Source organism: Giraffa tippelskirchi, chromosome 13 (genome assembly GCF_054371585.1).
Source record: "Giraffa tippelskirchi isolate mGirTip1 chromosome 13, T2T-mGirTip1v1.2.pri, whole genome shotgun sequence".
Classification (NCBI taxonomy): domain Eukaryota; kingdom Metazoa; phylum Chordata; class Mammalia; order Artiodactyla; family Giraffidae; genus Giraffa; species Giraffa tippelskirchi.
This window is the reverse complement of record NC_137287.1, coordinates 119,800,291-119,826,965: the sequence shown is the minus strand read 5'-3', so window position 1 is coordinate 119,826,965 and position 26,675 is coordinate 119,800,291. Positions and strand designations below refer to the sequence as shown.

The 26,675-nt window shown below is 40.8% G+C and overlaps 2 protein-coding genes and 1 long non-coding RNA gene across 9 annotated transcripts in view; 2 read left to right on the top strand and 1 right to left on the bottom strand.

Annotated features, from left to right (window-relative positions):
• The window catches only part of ADNP (activity dependent neuroprotector homeobox), a 50,969-nt gene that overhangs the window by 7,915 nt on the left and 16,379 nt on the right, over positions 1-26,675 (top strand). The window contains exons 4-8 of one of the 4 annotated variants that reach the window (XM_081560309.1): positions 111-187; positions 268-293; positions 2,004-2,099; positions 5,169-5,237; positions 7,477-7,591. The gene's annotated coding sequence lies outside the window, so the exon portion shown is untranslated. Of the gene's footprint in view, positions 1-110; positions 188-267; positions 294-2,003; positions 2,100-5,168; positions 5,238-7,476; positions 7,592-12,188; positions 12,291-12,753; positions 12,843-26,675 lie in introns of those variants that run through there. The other 3 variants (XM_081560310.1, XM_081560312.1, XM_081560311.1) reach the window with 3 other exon arrangements.
• The window catches only part of DPM1 (dolichyl-phosphate mannosyltransferase subunit 1, catalytic), a 42,387-nt gene that overhangs the window by 8,510 nt on the left and 7,202 nt on the right, over positions 1-26,675 (top strand). Inside the window, exons 5-10 of one of the 4 annotated variants that reach the window (XM_081560316.1) lie at positions 111-187; positions 268-293; positions 2,004-2,099; positions 5,169-5,237; positions 7,477-7,591; positions 8,668-8,778. In XM_081560316.1, the coding sequence (XP_081416442.1) occupies positions 111-187; positions 268-293; positions 2,004-2,099; positions 5,169-5,237; positions 7,477-7,591; positions 8,668-8,772 (488 nt within the window). In that variant the 3' untranslated portion in view covers positions 8,773-8,778. Of the gene's footprint in view, positions 1-110; positions 188-267; positions 294-2,003; positions 2,100-5,168; positions 5,238-7,476; positions 7,592-8,667; positions 9,020-26,675 lie in introns of those variants that run through there. The other 3 variants (XM_081560315.1, XM_081560317.1, XM_081560318.1) reach the window with 3 other exon arrangements.
• LOC145533246 (uncharacterized) lies at positions 7,439-12,960 on the bottom strand. Its single transcript, XR_014073938.1, has 3 exons — positions 12,559-12,960; positions 12,158-12,232; positions 7,439-7,880 (listed from the first exon to the last, which is right to left on the bottom strand). It is a non-coding gene; the product is annotated as an uncharacterized LOC145533246 (long non-coding RNA).

The following is a 26,675-nucleotide window of genomic DNA, read 5'->3' as shown; positions in this document are numbered from 1 at the left end:
GGACTAATGGATGCTTTTCAGAGATGCTTAGCAGTTTCTTCCCTGTTTAGATGTAGACCTCAGCATTTCTGGTGACTTCCTTTAATGGATACAGGTGTTTTCATTTTTAGGAACTGCATATATTCATGGGATGAAACATGCCACAGGCAACTACATAATCATTATGGATGCTGATCTCTCACACCATGTGAGTGGTATGTGTCTTTATTAGCTATTTATTATCATCTTAGCCTATTTTACTGACCTACTGTTTATTCTTAATTTCAGCCAAAATTTATTCCTGAATTCATTAGGTAGGTATTTCTAATATTTGAAAGAATTATGATTCAAGTCATTTATCTTATATTGATTTTTGACTTTACTTCATTTTTCATTCATTAAAATGCTCATGCTATTTTAAGTTTGCTATGAAAAATAAAACCAATGTATAAGTTTGAGGCATGTGAATAGTTACATGAATAAATGAAGTATTTTAGGGGCTCTGAGAGGACTAACCAAAAAATAATCCCTTGATTACCTAATTCTATAAACTATAGTTAATTTCTATAAACGCAGTAGAAAAAGATGAAAAATACCTTACCTGTTAAATGGAATTAAACCCTGCATCAAAAGGGTAAAACCTATGAATAGATGGAGTTTATTTTAGGAATGAATGCCAAAATCAGGAATCTGTCAAAATAATTCATTTATCACATTAACAAAGAAGGCAGTCTGATTAAGTCTATAGGTGCTAAAGGGTATGTCATAAAATTCACCATCCATTTCTTCTTAAAATTTTAATGTAGAAATAGAAGGAAACCACTTAAGCATACTGAAAACAACCTAGTCCTAAGTCGGAGGTGTCTTACCTTTTTATTTTTTGCTGCACTGCCCGTCTTGGCAACCCATTCCAGTATTCTTGCCTGGAGGATCCCACGGACAGAGGAGCCTGGCAAGCTGCAGTCAGTCCATGGGGTCGCAAGAGTCTGACACGACTTAGTGACTAAGCCACCACGACTTGTGGGATCCTAGTTCCCTGACCAGGGATTGAACCTGGGCCCTCAGCAGTGAAAGCAGGAATCCTAACCACCAGTGGATTTCCCCATGAAACTCTTACCAAATGGTGAAACGTTGAATTAATTTTCAGTAAACTCATCAGTGACTGTAGGTGTACCAGGTATCATTAAACATGGAAATTTTAAGTAATGTTGTAATATAAGAACTTAGCATATATTGGTAAAGGGTACAAAATTATATTTATTTACAGGTAATGTAATTAGAAGATCCAAGAGACCATGACACCTTTCAGAAAAAGAACTTGTAAACTGTTCTGAACGTAAACTAAATAGAAAAACAGAGTCAGATCGTATCACTCAACTATTTAGAACACTTCCATGAGTTCCTGTGAACACAGGGAAAATCCACATTCCTTTACTTGCCACTCAGACTTGACTTCACTCTGTAAGTGGCCCCTGCCTTTGAATCTGAACTCATCCTCTGCCCCTCCCCTTTGTCTGAAGTGCTCTGTCACAGCTCCTTAATGCCAACTACTTCTCCTTTGATCTCTGCATAAAATCACCTCAAAAATACCTTCTCTGCTTAGATCGCCAGTACCCAAAAACTCCTTTGACCTGATAAGGCAGTGGAACCAGTGGACTAGAAAATGGGTGAAAGATGCAAACAGGCCATATGTAGAAGAAATCCAAATGGCTAATAAACCTAAGAGAAGATACTCACCCTGGGATGTAGTCAGGAAAATGCAATTAAAATAACCACGTGTTTCTATTTACTACCCATTAGTTTTTCAAAATTAAAAACCTATAAAGCAGTACATCCAGCACCAATAAGATGGTAGAAATGGACACAAATGTTGCAGGAAGAAGTATGAGTTACTGCAGCCTTTTCAGAAAGTAATTTCTCGTGATATCTGTTAGAATTAAAAATACGTACAAGCTTTGCTTTAGCAATTTTGTTGAAAGCTCAGCGGCTTTTTTAAATTGACAGCTAGTTTATTTTTTCTACAGGAAGCAAAAGGAGGGTAATTTTGACATTGTCTCCGGAACTCGCTACAAAGGAAATGGCGGTGTATATGGCTGGGATTTGAAAAGAAAAATAATCAGGTATATACGTATAGAATATGTGCTTATGATTTCTCTTTTAGTGTAACTATTAGAAATAATGTTTTTAACAAGTGTTTGGATTAAATCACCGTGTGGGGTTTGTGAAATCAGATTGTGACTTCCAAACACTATCCCCAAGTAGTTTCTTACCTACAGTCTTTCCTATGTTAAGAGTATTTTGGATGCTTTTACTTGGGGAAAATCTGCATAAACCTTTGAACCTTTCATAGAAATGATCTAATTCAGCAAAATTTATTTTGTGTGAACCTTCAGCTCTAAGTGAATTATTCATCTATTTTTGGACTAAATATATAACTTTTCAATATATATTTTTCTAATAATTTAAGATAGATCATGATTTCAGCTTTTACTAAGAAACAGAGTGGTGAAGCTTTGGAGGCAGACCTGGGTTAAAATCCTGATTCTGTCATTTAAATTACCTGTGTCCCCTTGCATATCTTACCTTTTCTAAGCTTCATTTTCCTTATGATAAAATAGAAGTAAAACAAGCGGTTTCCATTTTATTATTTCTCTAAATTCTTTTGTTTGGCTACTGGTTCCTCTGGTGACTTCCCCTGGCTCACTTATGCGGTTTCGTTCAGCTTGAGGGTCAGCTGTGCTGGTAGCTCCACGATGGCCTCGTTTACATGTTTAGCACGTGGTACTGGTTGGTGACCCGGCCCACCTCAGTTCTCCTACATGGAGCCGCTCGCCTGGAAAGCTGGGTCAGCTGCTTTACATGGCCTCCTAAGGGCAACACCTAGAAGTTCCACAGCTACAGCTGCAGGCACTCTTGAGTCCTAAGCTCTGGGGCTAACACCACTTTAATTCTTGGTCAGAGCAAGCTCATAATCAAGGGATGGGAAAATAGAATCCCCCTCTTGATGGGAAGACCCACAAAGAATTTTTGACCACATTTAGTCTATGTCACTTAGGTTGTTGGAGAGAGATGTTTCTATCTCTAAAAGATCTACCTAGCTGATTGCTTTTTGTGTAACAACATAACAACTTTATATAAATTCTTACTAATTGTACTTTTTATCACTCACTTCATTCCTATCAAAGGTTCTGTTAGGTTCAGTTTTGCCTCTTAACTGTGAAACTTAAAACATGTAAAAGCCTCAATCTTCAGTGAAATGAAGGGGTTAGATAAATGAGCAGTTTTCATTCCTTCTGAGGATTAGAATCATGTAGGAGGAAATTATACACATCTGCTCCCTATTCATCCTCCCTTCCCTTTCTTGTGCATACACATATTGGAGACAATTTGAATGGATCTCCAGAGATGGTGCGAAAGCCTCAGTATTTTTCACAGGTTCCCAGATGATTCTGTTGTGCAGCAATGGTTGAGACCAACAAGTCAGTGATCTCTCAGGCTTCTCTGAATTTGGTCGTTAAAACTACTATTTAAAATCAGGGAGTCCCAATGAGAGACCGTTTGCAACTTCTGGTTGGATCATTTAGTTATATTGAGTTGTATCTCTCATGACTTCTTAATGTCTGCATTGACTTTATAGTAAAAACTGCTGAGAAAGATTATGTATCACTTGCTCAAGGTCTCATTTTTTATGGTCCAGAAACGGAATTTGAACCCAAGTCTGTGACTATGCGTTTTGGTGGTTGTTGTTCAGTTGCTCAGTCATGTCTGACTTTTTGGGACCCCATGGACTGTAGCACTTTGGTTAAAGACCCCAATTTTAAAATGCATTACCTTCAATAGATGTATAAATATATACATAGACATGCACACATACACATAAATACATATACTCTCACATTCCTTGGGTCAAACTCATTTTGTGGAATAAACTATGTCTTGGAATTTTTTTGTAACTATCAGAAGCAAACTGAAGCGAGGGGAGTATGTTTTTGTTAGCCATTATCCCAATTATATCCCTAGCCGTGTGTTTTGTAGGAGCACCTTGATGGTTCCCCTGGCGTTGGAGACTTTTTTCCACACTGCTTCGCTGCCACCTTCCCTCCCTCCAGAACAACTAGTTTTCTGAATCTGAGCACACTAAAACAGCTGCAGTACCAAAGTCATTTTTTCCCAAGTGTACTTTACATCTTTTTGAGATATTAGTAATAGCTATGAGTCAGTAATAGCTTACAATTGATTGATACTTAGTTGTGCTTGAAGCACAGACCCTAAAGTCATTGTTATGGGCTGAATGTTTCCGAATTCATGTGTGCCTTACCCTGGGAGTGTTGGTGTTTGGAAATGGAGTTTAGGGGAGGTAATTAGGTTTAGATGAGGTAATTAGGCTTAGATGAGGTCCTGAATGTGGGGCACTATTGGTGGAATTAGTGCCCTTTCAAGAAGAAACCAGGAAAGCTTGGCCTTTCCCTACCTCCACCCTGAGCTCCTATACCCTCCATGTGAGCACACACCAGGAAGGCACCATTTGGAGGCTAGGAGCAGGATCCTCACCAGGAACCAAGTTTACATCACCTTTATGTTGGACTTTTCAGCCTCCAGAACTGTGAGAATTGAGTATCCATCGTTTAAGTCACCCAGTCTGTGGTATTTTGTTACAGAAGTCCAAGCAGAGTGGACAGTCTCCGAGTGGAACTTGTGGTCAGTTTGCAGAGATAGCCAAAAACCAAAACCCTTTCCTACCTTCACCCTCAAAAAAAAAAAAAACCGTTTTAATGCAAACTGAGGTTGGAAACAGCCCTCCCTTGGTGATTTGAATCTGAAAAAGCAGCTCGAAATCCCTGATAGATCACTTTTCCTTGTCATGACAGATGTTTGTAATTCTAAGTTACGACTATTGGCAAATATACGAGTGGAGTTAAAAATCTATTACCATTCTTACCTAGTGTTTGGAAAATATTGTTATATAGGTCATCTCCACATGTCACATTCAAAGAATAAAAAAATACTTATTTTCTGAAAAAATGAGAACTGTCAGATCTCCTTTCACTGACAAATCCTTTCTTTGTTCCATTGAGTTAACATTTTTGTTGCATTTATGAAGTTAGTATAGCATTTTTAGCACTCTGCACTTGGCTGTATTTCTTTCGTGTAGAAATTGTATTTTATAAAGAAAATCTTTTCTTTGACAGCCGTGTGGCCAATTTTATAACTCAGATTTTGCTGCGACCAGGAGCATCTGATTTAACAGGAAGTTTCAGGTACAGTGAAAACTTGTAACTGTATTTTCTACTCTTTACAATTTCTTGCCTAAATCTCTTGCTTTATAATGACTTATTTTTAAAGAAACCCTTTTCATTCCTACCTCATTTTTGTCCTGGAACACTAAAAAAGGCAGATTGAAGAGCATGAAAGACAGGTTAGTGTGCTTAAAGTTAGTATCACTGCTCAGACCCTGCTGCTGCTGCTGCTAAGTCGCCCCAGTCGTGTCCGACTCTGTGCAACCCTATAGACGGCAGCCCACCAGGCTCCTCCGTCCCTGGGATTTTCCAGGCAGGAACACTGGAGTGGGTTGCCATTCCCTTCTCCAATGCATGCATGCATGCTAAGTTGCTTCAGTCGTGTCTGACTCTGTGGGCCATAGCCCACCAGGCTCCTCTGTCCACAGGATTCTCTAGGCAAGAATACTGGAGTGGGTTGCCATTTCCTTCTCCAGCTCAGCCCCTGAGGTGACCACTAACTGCTCATTCAGAACGTAACTTCTTGTTTAGATGGCACAAAGCCTCCTGCTAAGTCCTTGGGATTTTTTTATTTTTGCTTGTTTCTTGGTGTGAGTGTAATTTTAGACTTGATACAGTAGGCTACTTTGTTTGACCATGCCAAATGACTGCCAGATTTTGTTTAATCTCTGAAACTAAAATGTCTCTTCGTCTACTTTAAGGTCCAGACTCCGTGCATTAGTTAATACATTCTATTACCTGGTATATGCTTCCATCCGTTAAATAATGTTGATTCTTTTGACCTTTGATAGCATGTTAAGTCGTTTCAGTCGTTTCACCCCATGGACTGTAGCCCACCAGGCTCCTCTGTCCACGGGATTCTCTAGGCAAGAATACTGGAGTGGGTTGCCATGCCCTCCTCCAGGTATCTTCCCAACCCAGGGATCAAACCCGCAGGTCCTACATCTCCTGCTTTGGGCAGCTGGTTCTTTCCCATTAGCGCCACCTGGGAAGCCCTTGTTAGAACACACATATACAGAAGGTAGGAGCCCGCTGTCGAAGGTAATGAGTACTTCTAATGCTGCTGCAAGTCTTTTGGATAGCGGTTCAGAGACAGTAAGAGAGAGTCAGAGGTGAAGAGAGGAGCCATCACAAATTAGAGGTCACATAATGAAAATGAAACCTCTCTAGAATTAAAATGTAAGTTCTTTTGAAAGCACAATCTGGTGTATGAAAGATAGGTACGGACCCATCCATACATCCTTCAGTTCCACACTTTGAGGCAAATGAATATATGAAGCCCACATGTGTTATAATGATTTTGAATGAAGACCCAAGGTAGCTTCATCGGTTGTGGAGATGGGGACTTTGCTTTGGGGCCTAGTTCCCCTAGTTACTTCATCACCTAGCTCCTTCTCTCATAGCTTTCTCAAAAACTTCAAGAAAAAAGGTAGAAATTGCTGCCTTTATATACACTGAGGCTCAGGGGGAATTGTTTTTTAACCTCAGTGACTCTGAAAACAGAGCTCCCGAGGAACAAGATTGAGTTCACCCATAGGACTTCCCAGCTCCTGTCTTTCTTTGTAAACCTGATGAGCTTTGCCTTTGGCCTGCAGTCCATCTAAAGTTAGGATGTGCATTCACCCATTTTAATTGTCTGACTGTGACCTCAGTTACTGACAGCTGATTCCCGCCAGTATTGCCTCCATCCTGTGATCCCTACTTCCTGTGTTTAACTTAACCAGGCTCAACCTAGAGGGACTTAGTTTATCTCAGGAATTTATTTAGATCTCAGGAAATAGAAACTTCATAGATACATATGAGGAAACACCTGATAATTACTTCTTTCTTGTTATGGAGTTTATATTGTGCTTCATCATCTATCAACTCTTGTCCCAGTATTTGAAACAGTTTCTTCTTTTTCAACTTTAAAAGTAAATTTTAAGAAAAATTTTGAAACTACAAACAATGGGTGGTTTTGCTCCACATGATTCACTTTACCATATTTTAATAATTTCTAATAGTGTGATAGGAAGATAACTCTTTAAAAGATACTAAGGATTCATTTTCACAATTGTCCTAAATTATTTACCAAATATTTTTCTGGCCTTTCAAATTCAGGACAAATGTATCATGATCATCAACTGTGAGAACTTTTCTGTATACAAATGGCCAGTGAAAGTTAAGTTTTTATAAATACCAGTGAGCTTTTGGAAAGGTCAGGATACATGTAGGCATGTATATTTATCCAGGTGTTCATATACATTTTAATTTCTTATAGGTTGTACAGAAAAGAAGTTTTACAGAAATTAATAGGAAAATGTATTTCTAAAGGCTACGTCTTCCAGATGGAGATGATAGTTCGAGCAAGACAGCTGAATTATACTATTGGTGAGGTATGTAAATAGTGTCAATTCCTCATAAAGAAACAAGGTTTAGACTTTTTATAATAAAAGGTTAATTTTCATAAACTACTAAATAAATGTGGAAGGTTTCCAGATGTCCATGCAAAAGAGTGAAAATTCACATTCTTTTAAAATTAATATAATTGACGTACCAAGATCTAAAGCTTAACAGAAGGCGGTATTCCGGTATCTTCATCCTTGCCTTTTCTTCTGACCACTCAGCATTATGGGATGAGTCTGTCTTCTACTTTTCCCCTTGTCTCGGCCATCAGCCACCCTACTTAAGTTAAAAATGAATGGTGAGGGACTTCCCTGGTGGTCCAGTGGCTAAGACTCCCTATTTCCACTGCAGGGTGCACAAGTTTGATCTCTGGTAGGGGTACTAAGATCCCACGTGCCATGTGGCCAAAATTAATTTTTGTAAAAAAATGCATGGTGAATCCCTTTTGCCCATGGTCTATGAGTAAATGAAAAGGGCAGGAATTGGAGGAGCAGTTTAACACTCTTATTCAGAGCAAGAAAATAGCTAGGAATGCTACTGCTCTTGTGGAAGTTGTGAGATGTTTAGCTTAGTGCTAAAATAGCAACAGCTAAACTTGATGGTGGAGAAGGGGGATGGCAACCCACTCTAATATTCTTGCCTGGGAAATCCCATGGACAGAAGAGTGTGGTGGGCTAGAGTCCATGGGGCTGCAAAGAGTCGGACACGACTGAGTAACTAACACTAAACTTGATGGACTACTGGAAAAAATTCAGGCCGTTTTACTTTTGGAGGATAATTTTTCCTTGAAGCTTGAGTAAACCAACTTAATATTCAGGATCAATGCCTTTCAAAACAGTTGATTTGGTTCATATGACCTATTTTAAGATAATAAAATGCATGTTTAATTTTGAAGACTTGGAGGTGCAGGTGGTTACTGTAAGAATCCCATAATTTGCACTTGCCTTGAAGGAATTGCTAGCAGAGGAACAATCTTGTTTCTGTTGTATGAGTAATTGTTGTACACCTGCTACACTTCTTTTCTCATATTTTTGAAGACTCACTTAACATATATTTTTTTAACTAGGTTCCAATATCATTTGTGGATCGTGTTTATGGTGAATCCAAGTTGGGAGGAAATGAAATAGTCTCTTTCTTGAAAGGATTACTGACTCTTTTTGCTACTACATAAAGGAAAGTTATTCATTTATACTTAATCATGTTCAATTCAATTTAAACATGGAAAAAGGCTGGTTGCTGATTTTTATAAAATGTACTCGTAGAACATAAATCATAAGGTAAGGCAAGTCTATTTTCTGGAGAAACTCCATTTTATATGTCAAATTAAATTAGAAAAATGAGCGGTGTTCTCAGTTTTCATTTACATTTTGCTGTATTAAGACCTATAAATAAAGGTATATGGAATTTCTGCATAAAAATACTGCTGCTTTCATTAAAGTATACAGATGCAGGATTTCTTACCTGGGGAAGATTTTGAAAAAGACTGGATTCATACCTAATACATTTCAGAAGTAAGATGGGTGCTAATTATATTCATGAAATATATATATGGCTGTTGCTATATGAACTGGAAAATACACATGTTTGCTCGCTCTTTTAAAGTGTACCCCAAAATTCTTAAACCAGATAATACATTTAGAGCACAGTTTAAATTTGGGTCTTTGCAGCTGTTGACTTGATAAAGCATTTCACCTGTCAGAGCAAGTCTGTTTAAAATACATATCGTGAATTGGAAGCAACAACATTTTATTGCATAGTTGTTTTTTTCTCTTCTGGGCAATAACTTCTTTCACTAAAGAAAAACATTGATGACATTAAGGTATAAATCTAGCCGCTGTAACAATTTTTATTTTTTGGCCTGGCTATGAGGCCTGTGGTACCCTACTTCCCCAACTAAGGGCTTGAACTGGAGTCACTGGCAGTGAAAGCCCCACGTCCTAACCACTGGACCACCAGGGAATTCCCACCTGTAGTAATTTTTAAACAACTGTTTTTTCCCCTCAAAATAATATGTTTCCATGTTATTTCAGGACCCTTAACAAAGCATACATCTTTAGTAATGAGTAAATCCCCTAGATGTCTTCTGTTGCGGAAACTGTTCTGCAAGATAAAAGGTTGTTCAGTAAAGCCAGCACAGATACTCTGTTTACCCATTATGATCTTATTGCAAATAAGATCAATTTCCAATTATAACATAGCTTTTAGATCATGTAGTATCTTTTAAAATTTTGAATGAGGCATACTTTGAGCAAATAAGCTTAAAATCAAGTTGACTTTTCCTTTACAAGTAAAAGGAAGAGGTATCTCTAAATGAAATAAACATATTTAGGGGACAGTATTTCTATTACTACATTTTCCTAGTTTAGTTTGGCTGCTAAAGCAATTTAAAATCTGATTTTTCCATTTGCATTCCTAACAGATCTTACCAGAAGTGAATACCAGAGTATACAACCTTTGGTGTCATTTTGAACATTACGTATTCCCGTAGTTGAATTCACAGGTCATGTTCTAATAAGGGCCAGTACTATTCTGCTTCTGTTTTGTGCAGAGCTGAATAGCTGGCCCACCATAGACCCCTCTCCTTGGGGAAATGACTTATCACTGATAACAACTAGAAAATTTATCATCACTGATGTAAACTTAGTTTTAAGCTAACATAATAGAAATAATTTTTTGCATGTTTTCTTTTTCATCTAAACCCAGAGTTAAATCTTTATTGTTAGCTATGTGGAGCAGAGATTAAATAACCACCTCAGAGATCTCTCTACTAAAGTATTGCCTTCTCAGACATCAGTGGAGTAGGTTAGGTACCTTTTGCCTTTTTTAGTCTTTTGATTCTTATTCCCAGAATCATTACAACAGTATCACTGTTGGAATTTACAGTAAAGTATTTGGGCAGTGAAAACTTTGACCATTTGGAAGTTATTAGAAAAGAATCTGGACTATTTAGATGCATTTTTGTAGTAAGTCTGGTGACTTAAACACTTTAAAATCTTTTTAAACATTTACATGTGAATCCAGCATCCCTTTTTACTTCGTAAATGGGGCCAAGGATGAAATCCAGATGTTCTCCCTGTGTATTGGTATTATCTCTGTATGAATCTAAGTATGGTATCTAAAAAAACCTAAAAATTATTTTGCCTATTTCATATTAGTTGTTGCTAGTGTCTTCTGCAACATGTAATTATATTGTTCATCTTTGTCTAAAAATGTTTTCAGTGTCTCCTCCCCCCCCTTTTTTTTTACAACTTTTTCCAGCTATTGTTTCCCTTTGAAGTACTGATTTGGCTTTTAAAGATATATTTTATCACAATTTCAGAAATTAATGGAATACTGAGTTGTATGAAACAGCTTGCTAAACCTGCTAACTGAAGCCTTAGACAGTAAGCTCTATGTAACCATAATTTGTACTATTTTCAATTAAGTCAGCTTCTTTGGGGATGTTACCTGTTGTTTGAAACTTAACTTGAAATTTAGAGAAACAGCAAAGTAAGTGTAAGATGTACAGAGCACATCTTAACAGGTTTGGTTAATTCTTCACAATAGACATTATTGTTCAGTATGTTCAGCCAATGATAGACAATCATAGGCACTCAACTATAAAAGATGGGTTTAAGAATGTTGAGATGATGTGTTGGCTGGGGTTGACCTAATTCTTCAAAGGCCTCCGTTACGTCCTGTGCTATCCAAATTGTGGGAGCACTTAAAGTGACTGTCTTTTGGACTAGTCTGTGGTTTTCAAGGATCTTGTGGAGGCCCATTGGCAACATTTCTCATCCTTGGGCTCACTAGTCCAATGGCCTCAAAAAACTAGGGATCCCATTTGTTTTCTTCAGGCCAAAGAGAAGAGCCCATCACTGATTCTGAAGAATGCCCTGTCCCCGGGCAACAGCCGGCCTTCTGTAAAACGCAGGCCTGTCCACTGAATAGTCCACCCCACCCGCAAGGGGTCAAGCATCCATGAGTTGGGCCACATCTCAGGTCGGTGTGTGAAGCTCGAGGCCCTCACGCCTCCTCTAAGGCAGGAAGTGTCGGGCATGGCCGGCCAGGTGTCCTGGGCTTCCTTCTGCTGAGCCCGGGAGCGCGGGCTTCCCAGCACGTGGAGCCGCGGGGCTGCCCACACGCCCCTCCCGCCAGATGTAGTCCAGGCCCAGCCGGGCCCGCGCAGGGATCCCCGGCACGGCCACCTGACTGAGTGCAGGGCGTGCTGCGGCCCGCTGCTTGCGCCTCCGCCGTCGGCGCTGTGACCAGAGGAAGGCGCCCGCCGTGCACAAGGGCCATGGAAGCGCACTGCGGCCATTATCCGCGGCGCCTCCTAGTGGGTCAATGGCAAATCCTTTTGGTTCTCGCGAGAGCTCACCCTCAGTGGGGATTATATAATTTCCCTTAAGCGGGGATAGGAGTGCAGATGCCACCCTCCCTCAGAAAAAGTTACGTGCAAGCACATATGGAAGTGAGAGTTGTCTTTGGGGGGCATGGGGGTAAGGGGTACTGGCCCCCATTGCCCCCCCCACTTAGCTGGACAATGAGTCCTCTTATGCTAATGAGGTACTTACGTCACTTCCGCTCTTTCTCGGCCGCCATTTTGGCTAGGGCAGGTTCGGGGAGTCGCTCCGAGGCGCTTGTATTGTCTGCCGAGGGGAGACGCGGGATCAGCCCCCTCCCCCGCCCGTTGCCGCCGCCGCCTCCGCCGGCCCGGTCTCCCCTCCGCCGCCCGCCGGGATCCATGAACTGAACTCCCGCCCCCCCCGGCCGCCGCCATCTTGTGCCCCCTCCCCCTCCCGCAGGCAGCGCTAAGGGGGATTTTGGCGTCTCCTCAGATACAGCTCCCTCTCTCGGTCCCCGCTGCTGAGGAGCGAGAGGAGCGCGGCCGCCGCCGCCGCCCGCCTGCCCGCGCCGGTGAAGCCGCCTCTCCCACACCCTCCGTCTCCTCCCTCCGCCCCTCCTTTGTCTGCACCGCTCGACGACGCTGCCGCCGCCGCCGCCCGCGCGGGGACTGGAGGGATCCGCTCGCGCCGCCGCCGCCGCCCGCCGCTCTGCTGCGCCCGCCGCGCCCCCCGGCAGCAGCCGCGGTCGCGGCGCGAGCCGGAGCCCGCCGAGGCCGCCGAGCCGGAGCGCGACGAGGCCCCGGGCGCGCCCTCGCCGCCGCCAGCGCCGTGCCGCCGCCGTCCGCCCGCCGCCGCCGCCGCCGCCCGGCCCCCGAGCACGCCGGCCCTGCGCGCGCCTCGAGGCCGAGTCAAGGTAAGCCCGGCGGCCGCCGCGCGCGGACCCGCGGCCGCCCCCGACCTTCGGCCCGCGCGGCTCCCTCCCGCCGAACCCGCGGGCGCATTGTTGTTGGGACCGCACGCGCTCCCTCTGCGCACTCCGGTGCCGACGGAGCGCCCGCCCCGGCGCGGACCGCTACTCGGGCTCTGCTCCGGGGTCCGGGCGCCTTCTGCAGCCCGACCCCCCTTCCCCGCCCCGCGAGCTCGCGGAGGCCGGCAGCCGCCCGGCCGCCAGAGCTTTTGCCGCTAGTGGTATCTCTCTCCACCCCGCCCCCAGCGAGAACCGAGCTGCTCCCATCCTTGGAACCAATCCCTCTCTCCCGCCCCCCGCCCCAAGCGAGCCCCCCACGCACACCCCCAATCCCTGGGACTAGCCTTCTGCCGGGTCTCCCCACCTTGAGCGGGGGGGGGCAGGTTGGGGGGGCGGGGAGCATGCAGGGCACGAAGTGAAAGTCTTTGCCTCCCCTGTGCGGTCCTTTCTCCCTAATATGCCAGCTCCCTTCTATCCTGACCACGGAGTCCTCCACCACCCCCTTTTCTCAATCGCAGCTGCCTGGTCAGCACGATCTCTTGCGAGCATTCTGAGCCCCAACTTTGCAATAAGATGGTAAAAAATGGAAATCCAGAAAGCTGCGAGTTTGGTTTGGGTTTTTTGTTTTTTTTTAGTGCAATGAATGGGGAGTAGTTCTTTGATCACCCATTTATTCACATCTTCTTTTCCTCTGGACTGCCTCCCTGCCCTCCCCTCCCCCCGAAATCTGGATGCCTGTCTGCTGGAAAAGGCGCGATTACCTCTCTTCCTCTTCTGCCCAAGTCCAGGCGCTAAGACCTAATATTCTTTTCAGCCACACACATACCACACTAAGTCTTCTTGATGTTCTTGCATTCCCCCGTTCCTCTGGACAGTTCTTGCCATAACCCCATTTCTCAGACAAAGGCTTAGGAGGGAAAAAGAACCAAACTGTTTTCCTGTGTTTGCCATTTTAATGTTGTCCATCCCTACAGACCCAAACCCTTTCCCTGATGCTTCTCGTGCCAGTGTCTTGAACCTTCAAAATGAAAGGGAAAAAAAAACATCTCCTGGGTAGCTTGATAGACTTTCTTTATAAATCTGCATTGTTGCTTCTGGTTTATGGCCATGAAGAAAATACCAGCCCCCACCCAAAATGCACCGCAGCCAAGTCGGCTAAAGGCGATGAGCGTTGGAGTCAGTAGGGGGCGCATTCCCTGCACTGGGTAAGGCTGCAGAGGGGGGAAGGGCCCCAGAGCTAGAACAGGATGTGCTTCACAGCGCCTTCTACAGACCATGGGAAAATGGACCCAGCAAGACACTCTGACACTCTTAGTTGGTGAGCTAACAGCAACATGGTGAAGGATCAAGTGAGTCAAGAGCAGTGATTGTATTTCTGTTAAAGAATCCACCCTGCACTTTACAAGTTTTCTCTTTTGACTTTTTCAACGTGTTGACCCTTAGACAATCCACATTTGTTCTTGACGAATCACCTTGGCACATCCTTGGTACACAGATTTCCCCTTCTCTGGAATTCTTCCGCCTTAAGCTTTGAATGTGTCACCATATCTTTCCAAGGTCAGATGGTAAAGGGAAAAGTTCAAAACCTGAGAGTAACAGGTTTGGGGGAGTAGTGTTGATTTCATTCCTTCTTCATGGCCCCATGTCTTTTCAACTCTTTGAGAGTTCAAAATCCTTGAGGGATGTTAGATTTTAGTGGGGGAGTAATTTTCATAAGCATGTAGATGGGTGTCATGATTTGCAAAGCCTTGTTGGTAAACATCAAGCCCATGTTGAGTTCTCCACTGTTAAACTCAACTGAGTTGATTGTAAAATATTTCTTCTTTCCAACTTTGGACTTGAAATTGCCATTCATTATCCCAGTAGCCAACCACCTTTGCAAAAGTGTTGACACCAGTCTTCTGTGAGCACCCACCTTCTTAGGGTGTGTTGATTTCTGTAGATTTTACTCCTCTTGTTATTTCCATAGGTGTGAGATGCACAATGCGAAACCTAGGCCCCAGCTTTTGCACCATGATGCACAGGGTTGTACTTTTTGTACTGAACTGATAGGTGGCCTAGTGGTTATGCCCTGTACTACCATTTTGAGGATCTGGACTCCGTTCCTGCCTTGCTCTTTGGACCACATTGTCAATTCACACCGGTGGGTATATTCATTTTGGAGGGTGGGAACTGCAGCAACAGGGAAGCCAGAGATTTCTTCCTTTTTGGTCACCACCAAAGCCAACACTTCCAAAATTTCAGCCTAGCCACATTCCTCAAGGAACCGGTTAGAGCTGGTTGGTTAGAACTGGTTGCGGACGTGGGTTCTGAACAGAGAAATGACTTGTGGCTTGTTTAAGAGAAAATTTTAAAGTTGCTAATATTGTTTTAATCATTTGCATTCTGCACTCTTGTGTATAATACCTTAAGTATTCAATTACTGTTATTTTGATGACCCAATCTCAAGAGTTGCTAAGCTTTTAGAAACCGTAAAGATTCTCTGATCAGAACAGGCCTTTCCATGTACTTGCTACCAAAGATTGACAGTGTTTATTGACACTTGGGTACTTTTAAGACCTTGATGCAAGTATTTTATAAAGATTCACCAAGATAAATCTTTGGGAAAATAAATGTTGTAGTCTTTGAAACATAGTTAACCAGTTGATGCTTAAGGGAGAATTTGCATTGGACATTTGCTACCACGTAACATTTTGGTGAGTGAAAAGGAGGCAACTTGGTTCAGGTATTCTATTAGAGACTTAACTATAATTGCTTTTACAATTTGTTTACTAATTAGAAGAATCAGATATATAATCTAAATGGTATTACTTGTAATTTTTAAACACTGTTTAGTATTTGTTAAGTAGATAAAATTTTGACCTGAATTTGTGTTTGATATAGAGTTGTACAACTTTTTAAATGACTAATTGGAATAAAGTTTCTTCTTGGAGGGTTATGTTGGAGGCGAAGTTTGTGAAGGTGTTTTTGTTTGATTTAGCAAATTACACATAAGATACAATGTTAACTGATGTCCTTAGTGGTAATAGCCATTTTCCCCCTACAGGAAAACTTGCTGTGAGCTCTTAAAAAGCATAAATTCTGCAATTTCAAAGGTTTCCTGATTTTGGCGTTCAAAAAAAAAGGTGAAACAGTTGGCCTTGAAGGGCTGAAATTTAGGTAAACTGTGAGGGTTTATTAAAAAGCCTCAATTAACTAGAGGGTGGGGAATGGGTAGTCTATTTAATTGAACTTTTAAGTAGATATTCCTTTGTCTTTGGCCCTTTTTGAAAATTTCCTAACACTGCCTTACTAGAGACTGCTATACTTTGAACTAACTATATCTTTGGTTTTTGGTTCTTGTAGTCTCTGTGTAGGAAATAGAGGAAGTTGGACTGTGAATCTCTAAAGATCCTTGGTCCTGCTTATTCTGAAAGTCATTGGTTTTAATCATGCCTGTTACGAGTTTGTTTTACTTCAGTTTGTCTTTTTTCCCTTACACCGGAGTGCAGGAAAAGCCATAATACTATTCATATTAAAAATAACGTGTCACCATGTGGAATAGACTAAATGTCAGCTAAGTTCTAGATTATTGTTATTTTGATGACCCAGTTTCAAGAGTTGCTAAGCTTCTAAAAACCTGAAACATTCTCTGATCAGAACAAACCTTTCCATGAATGTGTACTTGTTCGCAAATAATCAATAGGCTTTTATCAAATAAAAATGGCTTTTGATTTTTATTAGTGACATATACTCCTACATGTATTTTTATTTATATTTGATTGCTAGAAGTATAATTATATTAGGTGCATTATATATTGAAGTGTAACTACTGGTAAGTTTTAGAAAATATTAAAAGTAGTTTTTAGTATTATGAAATTTAAAGTAGCAATCTGGTTAATGTACACATTCTGACTGCACATTTAATTGTGAAAAATACAGTTTAATAAGGAAGATAGGGCTGTTCTGTTGTAAAGAAGCAAGTAGGGATCCCTCCTTGGGTAGGGAAAAAATAAAAGGAAAACTTGAGAATTTATTCTGAAAGTAGTATTTTTTCTTTTGAGAACCATGCATAAATAACAAATTGCATAAGTTGTAGTAGACCTTGGCAGATTGATTTTCTTAATGGGTGGATATATATATACACATTATACTTTTTTAGTGTTGAAATGGCATATACAAATAAAAGGTCCAAATATCAGAAGTAACATTTAAAAACGATACATTTAAGTGCACGGGGGGAAAAATCAATTAAATGTCAGGTGTTTTTTTTTTTTAATGTGAAAAAACAAAAATTTAATTCTTATTTTAGAAGATTAGAACCTGATTCGTAGCTTACATCAAGATGCCCACGTACTGTTGTGTAATAAAGTACTTGTTCAACCTAGACTTCCAAAGGACTTTCACTTTTAAAAAATGTCATAGAGTCTGTTATATCTTCCAGAAGGTGAAATATTTTCCATGAGAGAGTAATTTTCATTTATTTGCCTAAGAAGCATGAACATTAAGAGAAATGTTACTCACTATGTATTATAGTTAAATTCACAGAGCTTGATGGGTTGCTAGCATCACGTAAACTTACAAAAGTTTTCCTCCCCTACTTCTATAAGAACTTGTGGTGTTAAGTCTGGAGCAAATGCCAGATTTTGCAGATTTTGCTGGTGCATCTCTGTTAGTTACACATTTTATGTTGTTAGTTTGGAAACTTGGTGTTTGAAACTGGTATGAGCCAAACCCTGCACTAATTAAGTGAATTGGTATTTTGAATGTAGAGGCAGCTTCTTGTTTACACATTGGCACCTTCCACCTTGGTTGCTGAGACACTTTATAAGAGCAGGCACCCGTGTTTTGCCCAGCATGAGTGGCCACAGTTGCATGTGACTGTGTATTTGTTTGTTTGTTTGCCTGATTCAGTCCATTGGAAAGTGAAGGGATGGATGATTGGGTTCCCTCAGTCTCTTAGGGTCTCAGTACCCCTTATACCTTTGTTTTGATCACAACCTGTCTTTGATAATCCGCCAGTTGAGGGGTCGGTGGAAATGAGAATTCATCCCCTGCTTCACTGAAGGACGCGCTCTGCATATTAGCAGGCTTCTCAAATTGGGAGATATATGTATCTGTCTCTCAACTTGATTGTGTGGGGATATGCTTGTATACAGGAAGTCACAGGTAAAATTTGAGCCAGCTGTGTAAAGTGATTTTTGATGAGGGGTGCACGTTTTTGTTCTAATAAGTGTAAAATGCAGAATTCTTTGCACTGTTACAGTCCTTGGTTACAGTTTCTCTCCATGTATGTGTTCCTCTCCTCTGTCTTTAGATGCAGTCACAGGCCTCCTTGGTTTTATTGATCCCTAGTTGGAGAAGGCAGTGACACCCCACTCCAGTGTTCTTGCCTGGAAAATCCCATGGACGGAGGAGCCTGGTAGGCTACAGTCCATGGGGTCGCTAAGAGTCGAACACGACTGAGCGACTTCACTTTCACTTTTCCCTTTCATGCACTGGAGAAGGAAATGGCAACCCACCCCAGTATTCTTGCCTGGAGAATCCCAGGGACGGGGGAGCCTGGTGGGCTGCCGTCTATGGGGTCGCACAGAGTCGGACACGACTGAAGCGACGCAGCAGCAGTAGCAGCAGCTTAGTTCCAAGACAGCAGCTAGAGAAATCCTGATATCTCAAGAATTTTAGCAGTGTTCCAGAAATAAAGGCTTGAAAATTAAAGAGAAGAGCATAAAAGACTTTGAATAGAAAATTACCAGGGCAAGACGGCCCTGAACATACGCCACAGTTTAAGAATGACTTGTAGCTGGAAAACATGCACATAAACTGTAAGAGACTCCTACATGGAACATCTCTTAGAATTAAAAAAAAGCCTTCCACATCCTAATTCCTTCTCCAGTAAGGGTGTAGATTTGTAATTGAGACTCTTAGCTTTGAGTTGTTTGTATGTCATTTCACATATGATTTGGTCGAAGCCTTTAATATTGGTGTCATTTTCTTAGCACTTTATAAACCATTCTCAATCCTCTCAGGAGTGTCCTTGTTTCACAAGTAGGGAAATCAAGGCACTGCGGTGTGCAGCAGTGAAGTGAGCTTTGGAGTATGTCTGGCCTGGCTCCCAGGCCTGTGTTTGGAACACAAGCTTTTTTGGTGCCCCTGTGAGCTGTTTGGCTAATGAGGGCCCAAATGAGTGCTTCATAGCTTCATAGTGATGTTTTGTGTTTGGATGTCAGCTAACACCCAAGGATCCAAAGTCGGCTGTGCAGTTAAAGCATCTAGCTACACTAGCTTCTTTATGGGTGAGAGTTGTGCTAGTTGAAGAAGTAGCAACTGTGTAAGGTTTGAAGTTGCCTGTATAAGGATCTAAAAAGAAAGTTTGTTTATAGTCTATTGCTTTTCCCAGTGTTTTGTTTTCGGGCAGTCTTGTTCCTTCTCTCCTCTGAGCAGTAATTTTTGCTTAGACAGATAATTGCTGGCTTTTGCCCTTCTGCCTTTTCTGTCTTTTTCTGAACCCTCTGTGCTCCCATTTAAGAGCTTATGGAAACTTGAGCTTCCCTTGAAAATTTGTAAGGCTTTCCTTTTCTGGTGCGAGCTGGCAACAATTGAAGACCTGTATGAGTGGTCTCTTGAAACTTAATGTATCTGAAGAAACCTCTATTTGGTGGAAATGTGGTGGAATTTATTAAAATTTTACATATTGTACGTTTCAAGTCAGCAATTAAGAATTCTTGCTCTGGTGAAAAAGATGAAGTGAGAGTTGGTGTGTTCTAATGCAGGGAGTGCTTAAGAATCCTGGTTTGAGATCAGAAAAATAAAACTTTTGTCGAAAGTGTAAGGATTGAGTCATCAAGTGGCAAAACCTGCTGTAAGAATAATCCTTTTGCTAAGCCTTGACTAGCTTAGAAAAACATGAGAAGGAAATTCAAGTAAATTATGTATTCTGTTATTCAAGAATAGTGAGAGAAACATTTCCCATTACTATGGGAAAATTATTTTGACTAGTTTTGATAGAGCATGGAAAACTTATTAAGGAATTGAAAATAACTTACTTTTTATCTTAGGCCATTTAGATGGGCTTCTGGAATGCTTATAAATGAACATATCTGGATGTCCTCTTAGGCCTGCCTGTGAATTCATTTGATTTCCCTCTGTCACATCTTTTAAACCTGGTTGTCCATTGACAGCAAGCAGTTCTGAGGCTGTGGAGTTCCCTGTAGGCGGCATAGGGCTGGAGTCACTCACCACAGTGTGTCCCTGCCTTGCTGGGGTGCCTATTAAAATGGAGTAAATGTGGAAATGCTTCCCATCTCACATCCTCCCTGAAGCTAGATTGGGACGTAAGACATGTTTTCAGTCATTTTCTTTTTTAAGCAATGAGGTATCATTCCCCATTTCAAATAAAATTTTATGTGAACTCTAGTATTTAAAATTGATAAAGGGTCAGCTTTTCTGTTGTCCATCAAATGTCATTTTTCCCTCCAGCTGTGTATATCTCTCAGTACACTGAGAAGTACACCCTGAAAGCTTTTGGTTCCATTAGAGTCCTAATGGTTACAGCTAGGGTTCTTGTCTGGAATCTGAATACTCAGAAGTGACGGTTTTAGTTGTAGGCACTAGTCTTTTTGCCTGAAAGCCTTTTAACAGAGGAGTAACCCAAATTTTGTATTAGAAGTACACATGTATTTTATAAGCAAATTCTAGATCACACCTTTGTATTTCTAAGTCACCTAGATTTATTTTGGGTACTTGTGGATACTCTGTTGCATAACTATTATAAGTGCCACAGAGCTTGTGAAGTTAATACGCTAACTCTAACATGAATGGCTCACAGTGAAGTATAAAAACACTATTCTGTAAAAGTATAAATACACATTATAATGCATTCAGGAACATGTATGGCAACCACATCTGATTCTCAGTAATAACAATAGTCTGTGCTTTTTAAAAAACTATATCCTGGTGTGAACCCATAATTTGCAAAGTTATTGTTCCAGCTTCTGGTCTGGTTTAAGGTAATAACTGCTCTAAGCGTTAATTGGCTTCATCTTAACTTGATTCTTCTGACATTTGAACAGTGGAATGGTGTTATACTGGTTATGTCCTAGGAAACAGACCTCCAGAGGTTAAGTAACATTTTTAGAGTCACAAACCTAGTAAGCAGCAGAGCAAGCATTTAAACAGATGTGTCGGGCTCTAGAGCTGTATTTTTCACTACATTGTGCCATCTTTTCTAGCAGGGCAAAATTTCACTGTACTGTGTCACCCTACTTATATTACAGGATTTTTAAGGTATGAGGGGGAGAGATTTCTTACACGTGGCTGATAAGGAAGCTGAGTTTTTGTCCATAAAATCAATATTGTCTTGCTGGAAAACATAAATTTTGATGTCGGCTGTAGTTTTGTGCTTCAACTTTTTACCTCTGTCCTTCTGCTATCACTTCTGTATCTTGTTATCTTACACCTGAGGCTTTGGCTGTTTTGCAGACTGTCCAGATTGAGTAGGCAGGTCTGCAGTGTGTGTGAGCTCCCTCACATCTCAGAAGCTCAATAGAGCAGCCATGCAATGAATGCAGGTTTTTCTCTGAACACCGTGGCCACAGTGCAATAGCTTCTTCCACCTTCTCCTGACCACCCCTGCCGAGAATGAACTGTCCCTCTTACAGAGCCTCAGAACGTTTAATCTGTGACGCATCTGAACACATTTCTTCTCTCCATATATGTGTGTATGTATGCATATAGGGAGTCACCTCTGTAAGCCCTTTGTAGGCAGGGCCTGTTCGTTCATTCTACACTTACTGAGTACGTGCCATGTGCCAGCCACTGACTAACATGTTAGAGATACGGCAGAGGAAAAGAAACATCTAAAAATGTTTTAATGGACATGCTTGGCTTTGAATAGTGAGGTGACATCCTTGTCCTCTTGCCTATTTTAATTTTTCTGTTTAGCCTATCCGTTGAGATCAGGGAAATTGATCTCTGCTGAAAAATGATTCATAGTGATTATAATTTAAAGACATAAAAATCTTTTTATCAGTTACATGAATTACACTTTCAGGTCATGTTTTACTAAATCTCGAGATCACCTGTGATGAGGATTTAAAATAAAACTTTAAGTCACAATGTGATTATAATTTTGGTGACTGATGATGTGGTGAGCTAGGTCGTTTATTTCCATTAGATTCTTGGTTTGATACTAGTGAACCACACCAACATTAAAGAAAACAATACTTGTTTAAGCTGTTAAAAAAATTGAAATTTTCAGTATTCTGTTATCTTTGGAAAGGCTTCCCGTTTTGTTTTTCCTAGGGCCTCTCCTTTTGTACATTTCTATCCTGTAACTGAAAAAAACTTAAGGTGATTTGGAAGTTTAATACATGAAAATTATGTGAAAATTATTTCTGTACTGCTGCTACCTGCTGTAGAATCATTTCAGTTTTTTGCAAAATTAAAAAATAATTGAACTTCTCATTAAAGAAACCCTAACTGGGTTAAACTGTTAGTTAAGGCAGAGTGAATTTGGGTCTTTGACACTGACAAAAGTGATGTATTCCTCTGTTCCTGACCTCTTGGAGTGAAGCAGTTTTGCTAGGAAAGTGAACTCTCTACTAAGATTTTTCTTTTTAAGTACTTAACAGTTTGGAGGCCATTCATATATTACCAGAGAGGCACTTGTTTAGTATAGTCCAAAATGATCTAGAAATGGGTAAAGACCTTCAGAGTTCTTTTATTACATCCAAGACTTGCTGTAAAGGCTCTGTCCTGTTCAAAGGACGCTTTAAACAGTCGGAACAGACACTAGTAACAGCCGTGTCTGCCTCCGTCTTCACTGTTTGTCTTCTATTTCTGGTAGCCACTTTTTTTTTTTTTTTACTTGAATTGTGGTAAAATATACATGACATAAAATTAATGCATCACGTTAACCAGCCACTTTTAAGTGTACAGTTCTGTGCCATTGAGTACATTCAGATTATTGTGCAACAATTACCACCATCCATCTCCAGAACTTTTTTCATCTTGCATAGTGCAAACTCTGTCCCCGTTAAACAGTAAATCCACATTCTCCCCTCCCTGCCGGTCCTTGGCAGCCACCCTTCTACTTTCTGTCTCTGTGAATTTCACTACTCTTAGTGTCTCGAGTGAAATCATGTAATATTTGTCTTTTGTGACTGGTTTATTTTGCTTAGCGTAATATCTTTGAGGTTTATCCATGTTTCTAATAGCTACTTTTTAAAAAATAGAAAGTGAAATTAATAATTTTCAATCCAGTATATCCAAAGTATTGTCATTTCAACATGCAGTCTATTTTGGGAAGGTTATTTATGAGATACTTCGCATTTTTCTCATACTAAGCATTGGAAATGTCAAATACATTTTATGCTTAAAAGTAAATCTAGATGGGTAAAGAAGATATATTAATTGCCCAAAAGTGCATGGAAAGATGCTCAACATCACTAATCTTTAGGGAAAAGCAGATTTAAATTATGAAAATAATAACCTCACACCCATTAAGATGCTTGCTATCAAAAAAAGAGAAAAAAAACTGTTGGTGAGGAGGTGAAGAAATTGCAACCTGTACACTTGGGAGTGTAAATGGCAGAGCCACAGGGTTACCATGTGATGTAGCAAGTGTCTGAGAGAGCTGCTTGTACACCCATGTTCACGGCAGTGTTATTCTCAGTAGCTGAAAGATAGAACAAATGTCCATCAACAGGTGAATGGATAAATGTGATATATACATAGCATGGAATATTATTCAGCCTGAAAGGGAAAGAAAATCTGAATGACGCTACAGCTGGATAAACCTTACAGGCATTTATGCTAAGTAAAATCAGTTCAGTTCAGTCGCTCAGTCGTGTCCGACTCTTTGCCGACCCCATGAAATGCAGCACGCCAGGCCTCCCTGTCCATCACCAACTCTCGGAGTTTACCCAAACCCATGTCCATTGAGTCGGTGATGCCATCCAACCATCTCATCCTCTGTCGTCCCCTTCTCCTCCTGCCCCCAAGGACAGGTATTTATGATTCCACTTATGTGAAGTACTTAAGAGTAGTCAGACTCATAGAGGCCAGCAGAGTGGTGGTTGCCAGGTGCATATGGGAGGGGAGAAATGGAGAGTTATTGTTTGATGCAGATGGAGTTTCGGTTTTGCAAGGTGAAAGAGTTGTGGAGATGGATGGTGGTGATGGTAGAAGTTTAAAGCATCTCAGTTCAGTTCAGACTAGCCTCATTTTAAGTACATAGTAGCCATGTGTGGCTAGTATCTGCCGTATTGGAACACATAATTCTTAAAAATTAATTTAGAAAATTTTCAAGCAGTATGGGTTTTCTTGCTGTGTGAGTAAATGCTGAATGAAATACATTGATTTCCCCCCCCCCCTTTTTTTTTTTTAAGAAAAAATATGCATGCATAAAATCTGGAAGGATAAGTATACCCCAGTATTTACTGTTGTCTTGTCTTTGGGTAAATTATTTGTGTTCTTTGCCTTATCTACATTTTGTGATCTGATGCTAGGCCTGTTAACAGCTTAAAGTAATTTTCATATTTCAAACAGTTCAACCCATTTCAAGTATATGATTCAGTGTTTTCTAATATATTCAGAGTTGTGCAGCTATCGCCACAATTAATTTTAAAATATTTTCTTCACCCCACGAAGAACCTAGTTAGTACCCATTAACAGGCACCTTCTATTTCCTCTCCGCCCCCGCAACTCCTCCAGCCTTTGGCAACTTTGATCTTTCTATCTCTGAGATTTGCCTTTTCTGGATACTTTGTATAAATGGAATCATACAGTATGTGGCCTTTTGTGACTGACTTTTCATTTGGCGTAGTATTTTCAAGGTTCATCATGTTGCGCATATCAGTGTTTCACTCCTTTTTATGGCTAAATCATATCCCATTGTATCGATAATACCACATTTTACTTAACCATTTATCAGTTGATGGAGATTTGGGTTGATTTTCCTTCTTGGATATTACGAATAATGCGGAGAACATGCGTGTACAAGTTTTTGTCTGGGCATATGTTTTCATTTCTCAATTGCCTTTGTAACAGTCATGAACAGAATTTGACAGGGGAAAGGACCTAAACTTTAGAGGTGGTCGAGAGCAGACTAGTCCCCTGCCTACCCTTGCCCTTTAGAAAAAAATAGATTGCCAAAGTGTCTGCTTTTTCTAGGCAGTTCTCAGAAGAACATTCTTTGAGTATGATAATGGTTAACTGGTTCATTATCATAGGGGAGACCTAGAACATACATCTGGCTTTTTAAAAGCTATTGTTTTATTTAAGGATGCTAAGATCGTGGTTCTCATTTTGCAAGATACTGCCATTACAACTTGGATAGAAAGCTCTCTCTCAGATGTGACCATCTAGTAACTGTCGGCATCCATGGTGATGCTTAAAGCGCTTCAGTGCAAGTGGTCTCAGTCAGAGCTGAGCTCATGTGTCACTGCTTTGAAGGTAATGGGACCATCTGATCTGAGATATATGTATGCATTCTTAATCTTGTATCTCTGTTTGAGCTGCTTTGACTGAATTATTTATGGTTATTTCAACCTTGGGTATTAAAGTCTTGACACTTTCAGACATGTGCATGTCATATGCATTGTTTACTTTTAATTAATGTCAGTGATCAGAGCTTCATCTGCATGGATAATAGGAAGAACACTGCATCCTAGATCTGGAGATGACCTTGAGACCCAGCTCTGTGAGTGACACGCTCATTGCCCTTAAGCCAGTTGCTTCTCAGCTGCTTCTCTGTAAAACAAGAAGAGTTTAGGTAAAACCCTGATTGTTTTCAGTGATTCAAAGTGCTGCATTTTCATAATTGATTTTAGTTGATACTATGATTTGAAATACGAATCTCAATCTTTTGTCCTTCTTAAGGCCTGTATGTCCACGCCCCTTCAGTGAGAAGATGCCTAAAGATTGTTGATAGTTATTTCTTTTCTAACCAGACATGTATTCAGAATAGAGTATCTTTTTCTCATCAGCTAAACCAGCTAATGCTGAAAAAGGTGGCACATAATGTCAAAATTAAAAAGATTGTAGTCATACGTGTGAAGTGGGCCCAACCAATACAAATGCACCTTTTAGAAACATTTGTTTAAAAATCATATTGAAAACTAGAGAAGCATTGTCCTGCTTGGCCTGATCACGTCACGCCTGAAGTAACCACGTTTTAACAGGGCACCAAAGAGATTGACCAACTGGAGCCCATTTGTTGGAGATTGGCTTAGGTGACAACCGAAGGAATTGCGAGAAGCCTGGAGAAGGGGACCTCTTGAGAGGGAAAGAGGAAGTGTCTTAAAAACTTGAAAGGCTGTTAGGTAGCTACGTATGTAGACTTACGTAGCTGAACTGAGAGTTGTGGGCATCTTTCACAGCGTTGTAGAGTAAGCTTGTGAACAGAACTGTCCCAGGTGGGACAAGCTACCTGGTGGGGTTTGTGCTTCGCTCACACTAAGCGGTCAGGCAGACGGTCTCTTAGAGCAGAGCTGTTTGTGGAAGAGAGTCACACATTGTTTATAGAAAGGGGACAAAAGTATCACTGCGATAAAACATTTTTGTACAGGATGCTCTATCTAGAGAATACAGTCATTTTGCCTTGCATAAATACAGTCTACCTACCAAAGAAATAGTTATGAAAACTTAATTATAAGGGATTTAATAACTGATTTGGTTAAAAACTTGCAAATCTTTTTTCCTGAAGTGGAGGCAGTTTCGTATTTGTCACTTCGCTTGATTAATTGGGTTTCTTTTATTATCAAACTGAAAGAATAGTGAAAAAAATTCAGTTAGTAG